Below are 13,254 nucleotides of genomic sequence, written 5' to 3'. Positions count from 1 at the left end.
GCATCCACAGTGTGTTTCATCATAGATTGAAGAGTTCTATGGTTTCATGCAGGATTTTCAGTAGTTATCTAAAAATTAATCGACTAGTTGTGAATATCTGTGAAGGGGGCGTGGTGACAAAGCACGGCCGGGGGCCCCCTCGATCTCAAAAGTTCATGCATGCTTCCCAAGGCCAGTGCACCGTCTACGTCTACGTCTATATGATAAGTTTCCATCCAGGGGATATTAAACATGTATGGTCTGTACTAGTAGATAGCTCAAAAGCTTGAGTGAGGAATGCAGTCAAGTTGCATATAGTGGCTATGGCTGGAAAACACAATGAAGAGCTGATCCAACAATGCAAGGCAGAGGTGGGTTTTCAAGAACATTGTGTTCTATCATAGATAAAGAAGAGAGGGATTGGCAAAGGAAGTTAAAACATAGACTTTTGTGCAGGGGGTGTGGCTTAATCCTGAAACGATGCATGTTGTCCCCCACCGTAACGCCGCGAAACACTTTTTTTATGTTTGAGGCCTTACACAGAGCTTTCTAAGACCCCCCAAAACTTCATTTCCATGCATGCTTCTTGATGATGTGTATTATGTGGAAATTCCCAAAATTTTTTCTAGATTGTTTAGAAAGAGCTAGCAGTACATAGCGCTTTTTTCACCGTTTTTTTATGGCTATGTACCAATAGCACCTATAATAATTATAGCTAAGATTGTGTAACTAAGTAGTGTCCTGGATCACATATAGCCTCAAGCATGGAAATGAAGTCTAAAATCAGCAGCAGGATTGTTATACTGACAGTAAGACAATCAGTTGTCTCCTCAACCATTCCCAGCCTGTGCTTTACTCGAGGCTGTCTTCCTATGTTGAAGTAGACAGCCTCGAGTAACGCCGGGGAAACACGGATGGTTATTTGAGGTCGATTTTGTTGCCAATCCCTCTTTGCTCTATCTATGGTTCTATCAACTTTGTTGCATAGATACAATAATTATTATCTACCTTCAAATGTTATGGAGGCAGGCTAGCTAGGGCTAGGGAACCATAGATCTTGATTGAGGATAGAATTCTAATTGTTTCCGTCGCTCGATTTCCGTTGAACATCTGATATCATGCATACTTGATGTGCATCTTGTTTACGATCAAAAATTGCAACATGTAGCACCATTTTGAATTTACTTTCTAGTCGTGTAGCGGGTTATTTTTGTATGGTGGAAATAGAGCACCTATAATATAGGTTATATATGAAAATTAAAACTGCAAAATTTTTCTGGCACAATAGGTTCATGCCACTATCCTGAAGCTGTACGAACATTTAAAATACGAATTTAAATGGGTAGTTCGTACGAAAATTACCCGCTTTACGGTACTCACCATAGTTAACCGATTTTGAACCCCAAAATTTACTGTTATGTTGCCCTGCCCTGTACAGACCAATAAATTGCTGGAGCTTGCTGTCTCTAAGAAGGCCATCTTCTGGGCACACCCTACCTTCAGCTCATTCTGTGGTTAGTCCTTGTATACCAATCGGGAAAGGCAGTCTGTATGTTTTCCGGTTTCAATGCTATAATAGTGTTGTACATGTGGCCCTCTCTGTGCAGTTTCTGTCGAGGACATACTCTCCTACCGTATTAAATGCCGGTTCGCTTCCATGGTACCCTCGAAATCGCTCAGGATTCTGCAAGAGTTGAGCAGTAGTTGTACTGAAGCTCAAGATGTTTACACTGAGTGCTGCAGACCCTCTAGCCAGATTGAGGATGACTATGCTCGTGTTCGAGACTCTTTCTCAGTGGATAAGAAGATACTGTGGATAAGAATGGCTATACTAGAGGGGAAATTGGCAGCTATTTTAGAGAAACTAGTGGCCAACTCCAGGTAGGTATATACAGGGTGTCATACAAGTAGAGGGGGGAAATAAGAAAAGTAACTAGAAAATGTTGCTAAAAAATGGTCAACTGTTATACCCTGTTTATAGTGTGTAAAATTGCCAGCTATGGACACTCAGTCATACAACTAGTACCTGAATGCAAAAAGGGGGGGGGGGTGGAATTGGAGCTAGGGGGGATAATCCCCTTTCCCCCTAGCTCCAATTCAGGCCAGCGAGTCTATGTCAAGGTGTCATACAGGGGGGAGGGGGAAGCTAGGGGGGATTCCCCCCTAGGTTCAATTTCCTCCCCCTAAAATGTGCATTCAGGTACTAGTTGTATGACTGTCCATAGCTGGCAGTTTTACATACTAACAGGGTATAATTATTGAAAACAGTAGACTGATATATATACTGGAGTTATGTTCACGATGATTAATCTGGGTGTCTTACATTGCTAGAACAGTGTAATGTGCAAGTGGCTACTGTATTACTTTTGCGTGAGAGGAATCTTGGAATTTGCCATTCAAAAAAATATGTGTTAGTTTACCAATCCGAAACATTAATCTTGATGTTAGCATTACGTTACCGCTCATTAAGTTATCATTCTGTTTTAGCAGTGCATGTTATGGCCACTTTGCACATGAGGTATGAGGAATTTGCTGTCACAACTTCATATTTACACTTTAGCGCTGGACGACTGAGTATATGCACATACCATTGCATGTATCGTATTACACTAGTTAGCCATATAGGCTTTTAATTTCTTGTAATAGGAACCATCTTGACACTTACTGCAACTGAAGTAAGCATAATTATAGCTTCATAATTAATTATCCAGCTGTATCTGTACCTTAATGCTTATAGTGGGGTTGAAGTATTTTCCGTTCCTTCTCACATTTGCTTATCCCCACAGGCTTTACTACAAGTCCAGTTCTGTCTTGTGTCATCCCGAATACTGTCAGATTTTCCTCATACTCCTTGGTGAGTCTCACCCAGTTTGTTCTCCTAATTGACCTTTAACCCCATTCCAGATGGGCCGTGCTCCATTCGTTACAACACCAAATACGGGTACCTCGTCACTCTACCGCAGTCCGAGCTGATCAGCAGACACTTAAAGTAAGGAGGTGTGATCAATTACTGGGGAAAAGTGCATGTCGATCTCGCAATGTTTCCATCATTATACGAAGTGTGGTTGGCATAGATACATATACGGTTTCATTCAAAATTACATGTAAATGATACATCTAAGTTTTGGTGAGGTATACAATAATTACATGCACACCATTGAAGCCAGCTATGCCCATGCATACTAAAATCAATGGTACAGTGTACTAACAAAAAACAACTAACAAGCTTAAGGGCGTATACATGTATAAAGAGAGGGCTAGGGCATGCAACTGACTATCAACCCTACGTGTGAGCAAAAACTAAAGCCACAGCCCCTAAGTCCCGTGTGAGCGAGCTTCATGTACATTCCTGTGGATACATCGAGGTGTACACCTAATGAGACTTCTAGGTACTTCAGAAGGATGGTGTGTACAGTCGAACGGCCAAGGTAATTAAAAACAGGAAGTGCTTCCTGTCACTCAATCTGGCTTGGGGTTTTGAGCTTGTAAACTTGCAATGACTTCTACCTACTATATTATCTTTGCACCTACTATTTATGCCAAGATGATACGCTGTTCATATTCTATAGTATGTATACTTTCTAAAGAGTCTAAAATGATAGCTACACAGTCATCTATCAGCACACAGTTGGCATTTTTGGATGTTGACTAACATTTTGTGGTTTTGACGTACCTCCACACTAAGCGTTATAAAATCGATTCCGAAGTTGCTGTTGACTTGAAATTTGGAATAATTATAACTAGACTATTAGCTAAGCATCCAACTGACCAACATTTGTTTTGTTGCACTTCATTATACAGCATGCTTTATATTGCCCATTTTGTGGGTAATTTCACAAACAACTGAAGTGATTGTGGCCAAACAACAATATGTAATGTTCATGATACATTTCCACAACAATTATCGCACACAGAATCTGTAAAGAGATTGTCCAGAAGCAGCTGTGTTAGAGTCACAGCGGCCCGGTAGGTCATTCAGAGCCTTGATATCACCAATATGACCTATATAATGTATGTTAACTGTAGTGCTTTCTAGTTACAAGACAGTGCCATAGAAACATGTAGGTATGCTTGGCTTCAAACTCCAACTGATCAAAGGGTATTACGTTGTGACACACATGCAAAATTGTAAGCCGTTCTTGTGAATGATACTGGTTATTTCGTTAATCCGGCCACCCTTGGGACAGTGCAGCTTGGAATAGCGAGGGTATACTCATTTCAAAATAGCCGAGGCTAAAAGAACGACCTCATCTCGATTCTAATGACTAATTTTGCGGTTCTGTTTCGAGGAATGAATTATGTGTAACCCAATCAGCCAAACCACACCCAAAACATCATTTCCAGCTGTAACAAACATAGTAAACGTAATAAAAATCTAGTTTGGGGCAGCCAGTACTGGCCAGTATACGGAATAGTGAGTGGCCACATTTCAGGGTGAGTTTAACATCTATAGCTAGCAATTCGTGCCAATTAAGTCAAATGGCCGGTATATATATTATTATATATATATATATATATATGGAGGTGGACGTACTTTAGAGAGCCGAAATAGCGAGTCTACTGTAATAAATAGAAAGGAACTCTCTGTTTTAGAATTCAACAGAGGTCTCGCCCCGGCAGTATTAAGATTTCAACAAGAAACGCACAATGATATACTATGGCACATTGTTATTGTACACGAGGCACAGTGAAATGGCCATTAATTTGGACTCTACACCTTGGACTCTATACATATAGAATAGTTATGACACAATATCTTTTTGTGATTTCTCCAGACACTAGAGGAATGAGCATAATGGGTATCCTCAGTGTATGTTCACATGTGGACCAATATTAAAATGGCGGACATCTTCGAAGCTTCAGCGGTGATGGACGTCAACACTGAGGAAGATTAATAGAACAATTGCAACTGATGAGAATGAATTTAATACTACCACTATTACACACAATTCATGGTTACATGCAGCAGTTTTATGCAGTCAGCCAATCAACCATACACAAAATAATGTTGGTTTGCAATCTCCCATAACTTTTTGTTCATATACATGGCAACAAAATGAATGTTAGCTTACAACAAGTAACAACCTTACCTTTACAGTTTACAATGATCAGATCTGCTTCAAATGCTTCGGAACCGAAAATATAACTCTATAGTAGTCGCTCAACTAAAATGTAGTTGTCTTCTTTGACACAGTGTAGTGTGGTTTCTGTAAGAGCATTTGAAGTCAACCCTCTTTCTCAAACTAACTCAACCAATGATGTAATGCATAATGCATACTTAAATAAGTGTATGGCATTTACATTGAACTTCCGGGTCTTGGCCGTTTGACTGTGTAACCTAGGAAGTACCGTAGGTCTGGCTGTGACTGTGAGCTCCAATAGACAAACAAACAAAAATGCAATATTGTAGCTCCCTTCACTAACCTAATGTTGGTATTCTTGGTATTTTGCCTCAGTGCGTGTATGCGCAAGTATATACTTATACACGTACAGTATAGTGTGTTTGTGTATTAGATATAACTATACTCCACCGTTGCAATACAGGTGCAAGTAATAGCTGCAAAGCTGCACTGTTTCATACATGTAAGAGTATAACAGCCTTTAATATGGACTTTGAAGTTTTGATATCCTCAGTGATAATCATGGTTGATTATTTTCCACTCCTTTGCACCATTCCCTGGATATGCAGGATGTCATACAGGATTTTGAAGTAGAGGGGGGAAAATATTAAAAGTAACTAGAAAATTTTGTTTAAAAAAGGTCTACTGTTTTCAATATACTGTACCCTGTTAGTATGTAAAATTGCCAGCTATGGACACTCAGTCATACAACTAGTACCTGAATGCACATTTTAGGGGGAGGAAATTGAAGCTAGGGGGATATCCCCCCTAGCTTCCCCCTCCCCCCTGTATGACACCTTGACATAGACTCGCTGGCCAGTCCATCTTAGGGATTGGGACAGTCACTGGTCAGCTGCCAATCATCGAGTTGTTCTAGTGGAATTTTAATTAGTTGTATGACATCATCTTGTGGTTTGTGCGGTTGACTAAAGTTACAGTGAATGTGGGTTATGTCCCGTGGTTTATCTAACACAACATAAGACCCAGCCCAACTACAACGAATTACGTGGGAGAAATATGTCACATGACATTGCTTCTGCACTGTGATTGGTCATTACCGATTTCAGTAATGAGAACAACTCGTTGATTGGCAGTTGACCAGTCCCAATCCCTAGATTGGACTGGTCAGCGAGTCTAACCTTGACATGCATAATGCATTAAATTAGATCTAGTAGCTTCATGTTGTAAAGCTTCCACCAAGGCATCATCACCTCATTGATTTATAGCGCAAACTACGAATGTACTATCTTACTGGGTGTAACCCAATATAATTAATATACTTCTCTGTGCATTAGGGTGCTTTCTGTTTCACTGGATAAAGATATTGTGGACGGAATGTCAGTGCCATCTACGAACAAAGCATGGCAACATATTCAAAGCTTGTACCAATCCAACTCGTCTCAATGTTTGTTCGGAAAGAATAATATTTTAGTCAAGCCGGTGAGTAAAATTGAGTATACATACCAAATATTTGTCAATTTAAAAGTGCTTTTTTAAGAATGTTGCATAGAAGTACTGTATTTACTTGATTAAACGCCCGGGCGTTTATTTCCTAGCAGCATCTATAGAGGGGGCGTTTAAACGAGATGGGCGCTTATTCGAAACGGGCGTTTATTGTTTTGTCTACTTCAAACTCTTGCTCATCAGCAGTTATTATGCTCTTTTTGGCTGCTGCCACAGCTCTCAACTTCAATCTTAAGTCGTAGGAGTGGTGTTTCTCCCTCTGTGTCCTCTCTGCCATTATAAACAGTATCTATTTATTCTATGCTGCCATTGTTTCAGCTGGTTCCACGAGCTAATTGAACTCCACCCACAGTGCCACGCCCCATACATGGGCGATTATTTAAGAGGGGCGTTTATTGACAAAGACAACTTTTACCATGGGCGTTTAATCAAGTAAATACTGTATGCATAATTATTTCAAAAGAATTGTCACGTTAACTCTGCACAGTCACCAACAACGTGTACAATGTCATGTATGTGTACTAACACAGCATACTACATGTACCCTCGCTCCACACAGGTCGGAGTTGATAGTCTCATCAGGGGCTACCTAACGCTACAGTTTACATTAGGCATACAAAAACTAAGGTGGATCCCAAACTGTCTGCTCAGTGACTCTGCTCATGTCAAAACGTGAGATGCAAACAATTATAATTGTGAATAGTGTATGTTTTTATGCCTCAGTATGCATGCGCAAGCGAAGTATACGGTTACCCATAGTGTGGTGTGTGTGTTTGTGTTTGTGTAGACTAGCTGCTACAGCTGCTCAAGGATCAATGAAGTGCAAGTAAGAGTTTCTATACGTTTCTAGTCATGTTTTCTTGGATTACGATTCGTGGATTTGCAAAATAATACTTCGTTCTCGAGTTATGCCTAGTTTTGTTTACTTGGAATGTGATTGCAGCCTTTTCAGAAGAGTCCGTTGCAAAACTTTTCCATGGAGTGTTCCTACTCTACTTAGTACAGTTAGCTCTGCACTAGAACGCTAGCTATTGGTAGCTGCAAGAGTGAGAAGAGAGCTGCAAGGCTCTACTGATGCAGCAGCCATTAATTTTAGCTTTTAGACTTTGCACTTGTGGCATCCTTTTTAGCATCAATCATGGTCGATCATTTCCCATTATTTGAGTTTCCAGATGCAGCAAAATTACCGTGAGAATATTATGATATCTGTGTATATTAGCAATACGAGTAGCTTTATGTTATGTAGCTTTGATACATCCACCGAGGCATCAGCACCCGCGGTGCTTTCATTTTTAATTTAGTTTTTAAAACTTATCATCCCTCATTATGTTGTGCTAGCTACAGCTCATTCTACATTTACTGTGCTGCACAGTTTGATCTCCTACATAACATTATCCCATTCAGTGGACTGTGGGATCATGTGATTGCCGTGGATGTAATACAAGACATTTCACATATTCATATTCATAAAGTTCAAGGTCCGTTACATTTTGTACTATTTTCCAATTAAACCACTTGTATTGGTATTTGTAAGAAGTTGACTTTCCCATACACACATATACTGTCAGTACAAAATATCTGCAATTGTTTGTATAGTGAAGTTAACCATTTGAAACTGTTATTTCGACAACTTGATGTTGTGTCTTTAATCTCCAGGTTATATGGCTGAGATGGTTCTGATAGGCTCTGACGGTATTCCCCTACCCACTCTGTTCTTCCCACACCACTCCTCCGTTGTCCTCCTCCTGGAGTGTTTGGAAGACAGCTGCTACCCTCAGAGATGTCTCGACCCTCCTCTCACATATCGTAGCAAGACACATAAGGTGTGGTCAAAGTCAGTCATCTAGTGCTACGTTCAGTATCTCTCAGTGTCGAGTCATTTGGGCTGATTTTTCATGCAGTAATATTGGCTTTACATCTACTTGTCATGACTGTACATACAATGCGGGTATGCACATGCCGTTACCATACGTACACACATTTAATACGTGCGTATTAAATCTCTACTACAGTTGAAACTGGTCAATGAGACGGTTTCAGTCCCAAATCTATATCTTCTACAGAGTGAGAAGTTTCCCCCTCTCTCAAACTGCTTCTCCAGCTACACCAGCTGTACAAGTACGTCACAATGTGAGCCATTTTCCCCTTTCAGCTGTTGCTCTGATGATCAAGACGAATCATGGCTCAATGATTCAAGGAATTGCAAACATGTATTCAGAATAATGCACATGTATGAGAAAGACTTGTCAGCTAAGAAGCTGACACAGGTGGCAAGACACTCTAGTTTTCGAAAGTGCAATATGTCCTGGCACATAAAGGCTCGATGCTTCCAAAGCTGTGAGTGATATTGTAGCATTCTAAGTACCATGCATGCATAGTCCTGAACAAGCTTCATGACATACTGTTACTTCCATTGCACATTTTATCTTATTTTGTTATGCATTGTATACTGTATCTGTGAATTTTCTCGGCTTGAACACCTTACGTGCATGGTTGTACAGCGCGTACATTTCGTGCAATGCATGTAAATTTATGTATACTATGAGTGTTCATTTCAATGGCAGGGCTGTCCCACTCTCGATACTTACGCAAGGTACACCAGAAGCTCTCTCATTTGGTTAGTCCCACGCCCCTCCTGCTTGGTGATGATGTCGTAAATAGGAAAACTCCTCTTTCTGAGAAAGAGTGGTTGGACTTCTGTAAACTTACTCCATCAGATGTGAGTAGTAAGCCCAGTAGAAATGTAACTATGAATTGTAGTCCGTTTCCTGTGACTCCATTATATTTAAGCTAAACACAATAATTTGGATTCTGTACATGTACAGTACTGTACGTGTAACAGAGTGCATGTAACAATACCCCATTGTCCTAGTGAGATTGGTTATTCGAATTCAGATTAGTAGTTTGTAGTTTTATTGTTAATTGAATCAAGGTGTCATACAGAGGGGGGATATACCCCGTCTGGCTCAAATACCCCCCCCCCCTAAAATTTGCATTCAGGTACTTAGTTGTATGACTGCAAAGGCAACTCCCCAAACCCACCAGAATTCACCTAAGACCACCAAACATGTTCCAGGGGGTATGCCCCTGGGTTTCCCTAGCCGGCGACACACTCCGCGTGCCTTATTTCCCCCCCTCTACATCAAAATCCTGTATGACACCCTGTGAATGTAGTTACTCCCTTCACAGAGGAGGGACAAGTGGAACAGCATACTCACTATTGTTTATCTTCTTGGAATTGAACATGAAATTCGATCACAGGTATGCATGTGTGTGTCTTCTAAGTACATGCAGTATCAGAATACATATAGTGTACAATGATCCAAATGACTTCACAATGCATTCATTTGTGTCAAAATTAGGTTAGCATAATAGGTGTCTAGAGAATAATAGCATTTTTGGTAAAGATCATTACAGTAAGTTTTGCATAACGGCGTTTCATGGCAAAAAAATGCTAAAGTTGAATATTATGGATTAGTTCAAGTCAGCAAGATATAACACTGCATGAGAGTCATGAGAGTCATGATTATCTCGTGTGTCAGTTGCGTGCTGTGTATGTCTCCGTCTTAAGTTTGTCTATAATTATTATGTCACATTTTTAAGAGAATAGTAGGCACATTTTTCAAGAATTAAAGAATAGAATAATGGGTGAAAAAAAAAGCATTATCTGGGCCTAGTCAAAATGTGTGCGCCATGCATATCTCATGCAGCTTTACTTCAGGTGTGGCCATATCTGCTGGGGGTATTCCCAATTACCTCATCAGAGCAGGAGAGGGAAAAGATATTGTCCAACATTATCTGCTCTTACAATAAGTCTATCCAGGCCTGGAAAGGAGTAGAGATAGCACATCGGAAACAGAAACTTCGCACCGAATCCCAGCAAAGTTCCCCATCTTTGTCCATTATTTCTCCACCCCCGTCTCCCCGTTGCATTGACGATATGCATGCACCCTCAGGCAATGAGGCCGATGACATAGCACAGTTACCAAAACATTTAGAGAATGATATCGAGCAACTAGTATCATGTGATTTTGTAGATTCTGGGAGTGAGCTTGATGCCAAGGGACTGTCGTTTATTGAAGAGCTGGAGGCTATTGATAAAGATGTGCCTCGGTGTGATAGAAACTATTGGTAAATGTGAAATGCCAATCCTAGCAAAATTGATTGATTGTATGCATGTACATGTAGGTTACAACTCCCTATCACTTTTTGTAGAATGGATGGAAACACGCATGCACTTTCTTTTAGAGTAGAGAAGAATTTATCCGAAGGCTCCATTGTATAACAGTAGTGCACTGATAACGTACTGACAATTGATTGCCTTAATTGCTGCCTTATGCAGGTATTTTAAGTCTCCTGAGAATCTGCTAAATCTCCGTAACATTATATGCACGTACGTATGGGAGCACCTGAGTGACGGCTACAGTCAAGGAATGTGCGATCTGCTGGCTCCCCTGTTGATTATACTGGACGATGAGACATTGACTTTTGCTTGCTACTTAAGATTGATGGAGCAAATGGAAAACGTTGATATTCGCTTGGCCAATGTTCAGGCACTTTTACAGGTACAGTTTTATTTACTATATTATTATGCATTGATGCATGCATGTACGTTTAATTTTGGTAAAATTTCAGATTTGTGCTCATGGTAGCAACCCAATAAAATTAATGTACGTACATGCATGGACCAATTTATTTATACGGTATTGTACATACAACATTTATGCGGTATTGTACAACATACATACATTTATGCGGTATCATACAACATTTATACGGTATTGTACTTACAACATTTATGTGTTACAGTTGAGCCCTCGATTATCTGAATTCTCGATTATCCGAATGAAGCTAGATTCTAATAGCAAACGCCAAACGCTTCAGCTTAGCCTAATAGTATAGTTTGCTACCTTGTTCTGTCCACTGACGCATTATGTCCAAGACTAGTACATTTGTAAAAGCTCTGGACATTGTTTGCTGATTTTGCATGAATGCAGAGGCTATTCGAATTATTTGGGTATCCGAATATTTTAGCCATCTGGGTGGGTGGACACCAGGTGTTCGGATAATCGAGGCTTAACTGTACTGTACCCACATGTGTGTACAGGTTATGGAGCCACTCTATTATGACCACCTGACTCAGCACTCGAGAGACAATGATAGTCGTGATCTTTTATGTATGTACTGCTTCCGCTGGCTGGCAGTCTTGTTTAAAAGAGGTGAGTTTTATCAGTGAGTAAAATATAATTGCTCAACTAACGATTCTGCATGCATAAAGCACGGCACATACAGCCGAATTGTGACATGCCATTCAATTACCAAGCTCATGTGTCTATTTGTACCTCCGTGCAGCACTTATCTGTAATATCTTCTTTACAGAGTTTTCTTATGATAGCATATTTCGAATTTGGGAGAGTGTGTGGTCAGCTGGTCTGATAGTCTCTAAACACTTTGAAGAGTTTGTTGCCCTAGCCGTGTTTCTTCAGTTTAAAACAGCCATTTTGGATGCTGATCTCAACCCCTCGGATATTCTGAGCCTATTTAACAGTAAGTTTTCTGAACTGATTCAGTATTACGCTGTATCACAACAACATTTACGTAGCATGCATGCATTAAATTCATGGCAACCAAATTCATCCACTTGCTACCTTGAATGCCTCACCTGATGATACTCTCGCTCTCTGAAGTATGGCCACCTGACATACCAGCCATTTGGTTTGGCACGGATTGCTGGCAATCTAGCTATATATAATTATGTTTACTGCAAAACTCGCCCTGAAATGCGGCCACTCGCTATTCCCTGTACTGGCTGCCCCAAACTAGGTTTTCATTTACACGTTTATTACGGCTGGATATGATGTTTTGTGCAGTAAACATATAGCTAGCAATCCGTGCCAAACCAAAAGGCCAGTATATATCGAGTTTGCACTTTAGAGAGCCAGAATAGCGAGAGTCTACTCTGCACTTAAATATAGAAAGCAGAATTAATCCCAAAATTGGTCATTCGATTCGAGGTTAGGCCGTTTTTTTGCTGCGGCTATTTTCTGAAATACAACCACCTCGCTATTCCGGCCAAGCTGCGTACTGTAATTCTATGTATGCACGCATAATTATATACTTATAGGGTGTACTAATAATTTGTAATTTTTTTAAAGGTTACTCAGCCAAGCTTGAAATCGACTGTGCTGAGACTCTGAAAATTGCAATGCTGGTGGTCAGCAAACTTCAAGAAGACTTGGCTCACTAGCGGAGCCGGAGCACCTCTTTTAATGGATATAAGGAATATCTGGAATGATTATTTTTTGTCGTGCCACCATAGAAACTAGAATATGATAACTCATAATTAATAATGATAATACTCTCTGTATTTATACTGCCCTCACCCATCAGGCTGCTGCCATTCTACCCTCATATATTTTGGTTTTTAAGAACTTTTTTTTTCGAGTATGATGTACAATCATGTAGAGAAAAGAGAAAAACTGCATGTAGCCATGTATCATGCATGCAGTGCAATCGTCCTTTAGTTCACTGCAAAGTGGGACCTATAGCTGCTACGTGATTGTAGTTAGCAGTACATTTCCTTGGAGGATCAGTACTTCCATATCATTTACTATTCAGGAAATATATATACCTGTCCATGCAGTAGTTGTTGATATTGGAAACAGAATGTCTGCTTGTACGTTAGCAAATC

General features: G+C 40.2%; 1 protein-coding gene across 1 annotated transcript; it reads left to right on the top strand.

Annotated features, from left to right (window-relative positions):
• Nucleotides 1-106: 106 nt before the first annotated feature.
• Nucleotides 107-13,008, top strand: LOC135349652 (small G protein signaling modulator 1-like). The gene is made up of 17 exons (XM_064548199.1): nt 107-350; nt 1,418-1,493; nt 1,587-1,860; nt 2,766-2,833; nt 2,884-2,968; nt 6,395-6,539; nt 7,123-7,235; nt 7,968-8,041; nt 8,220-8,386; nt 8,627-8,900; nt 9,128-9,282; nt 9,753-9,824; nt 10,285-10,694; nt 10,906-11,128; nt 11,671-11,782; nt 11,943-12,110; nt 12,719-13,008. The coding sequence occupies exons 1-17, from the start codon at nt 303-305 to the stop codon at nt 12,808-12,810; spliced, it is 2,556 nt and encodes an 851-aa protein (XP_064404269.1). The 5' UTR covers nt 107-302; the 3' UTR covers nt 12,811-13,008.
• The last annotated feature ends 246 nt before the right edge of the window (nt 13,009-13,254 follow it).

Source organism: Halichondria panicea, chromosome 16, assembly GCF_963675165.1.
Source record: "Halichondria panicea chromosome 16, odHalPani1.1, whole genome shotgun sequence".
NCBI lineage: Eukaryota > Metazoa > Porifera > Demospongiae > Suberitida > Halichondriidae > Halichondria > Halichondria panicea.
This window is presented reverse-complemented; position numbering and strand designations above follow the sequence as displayed.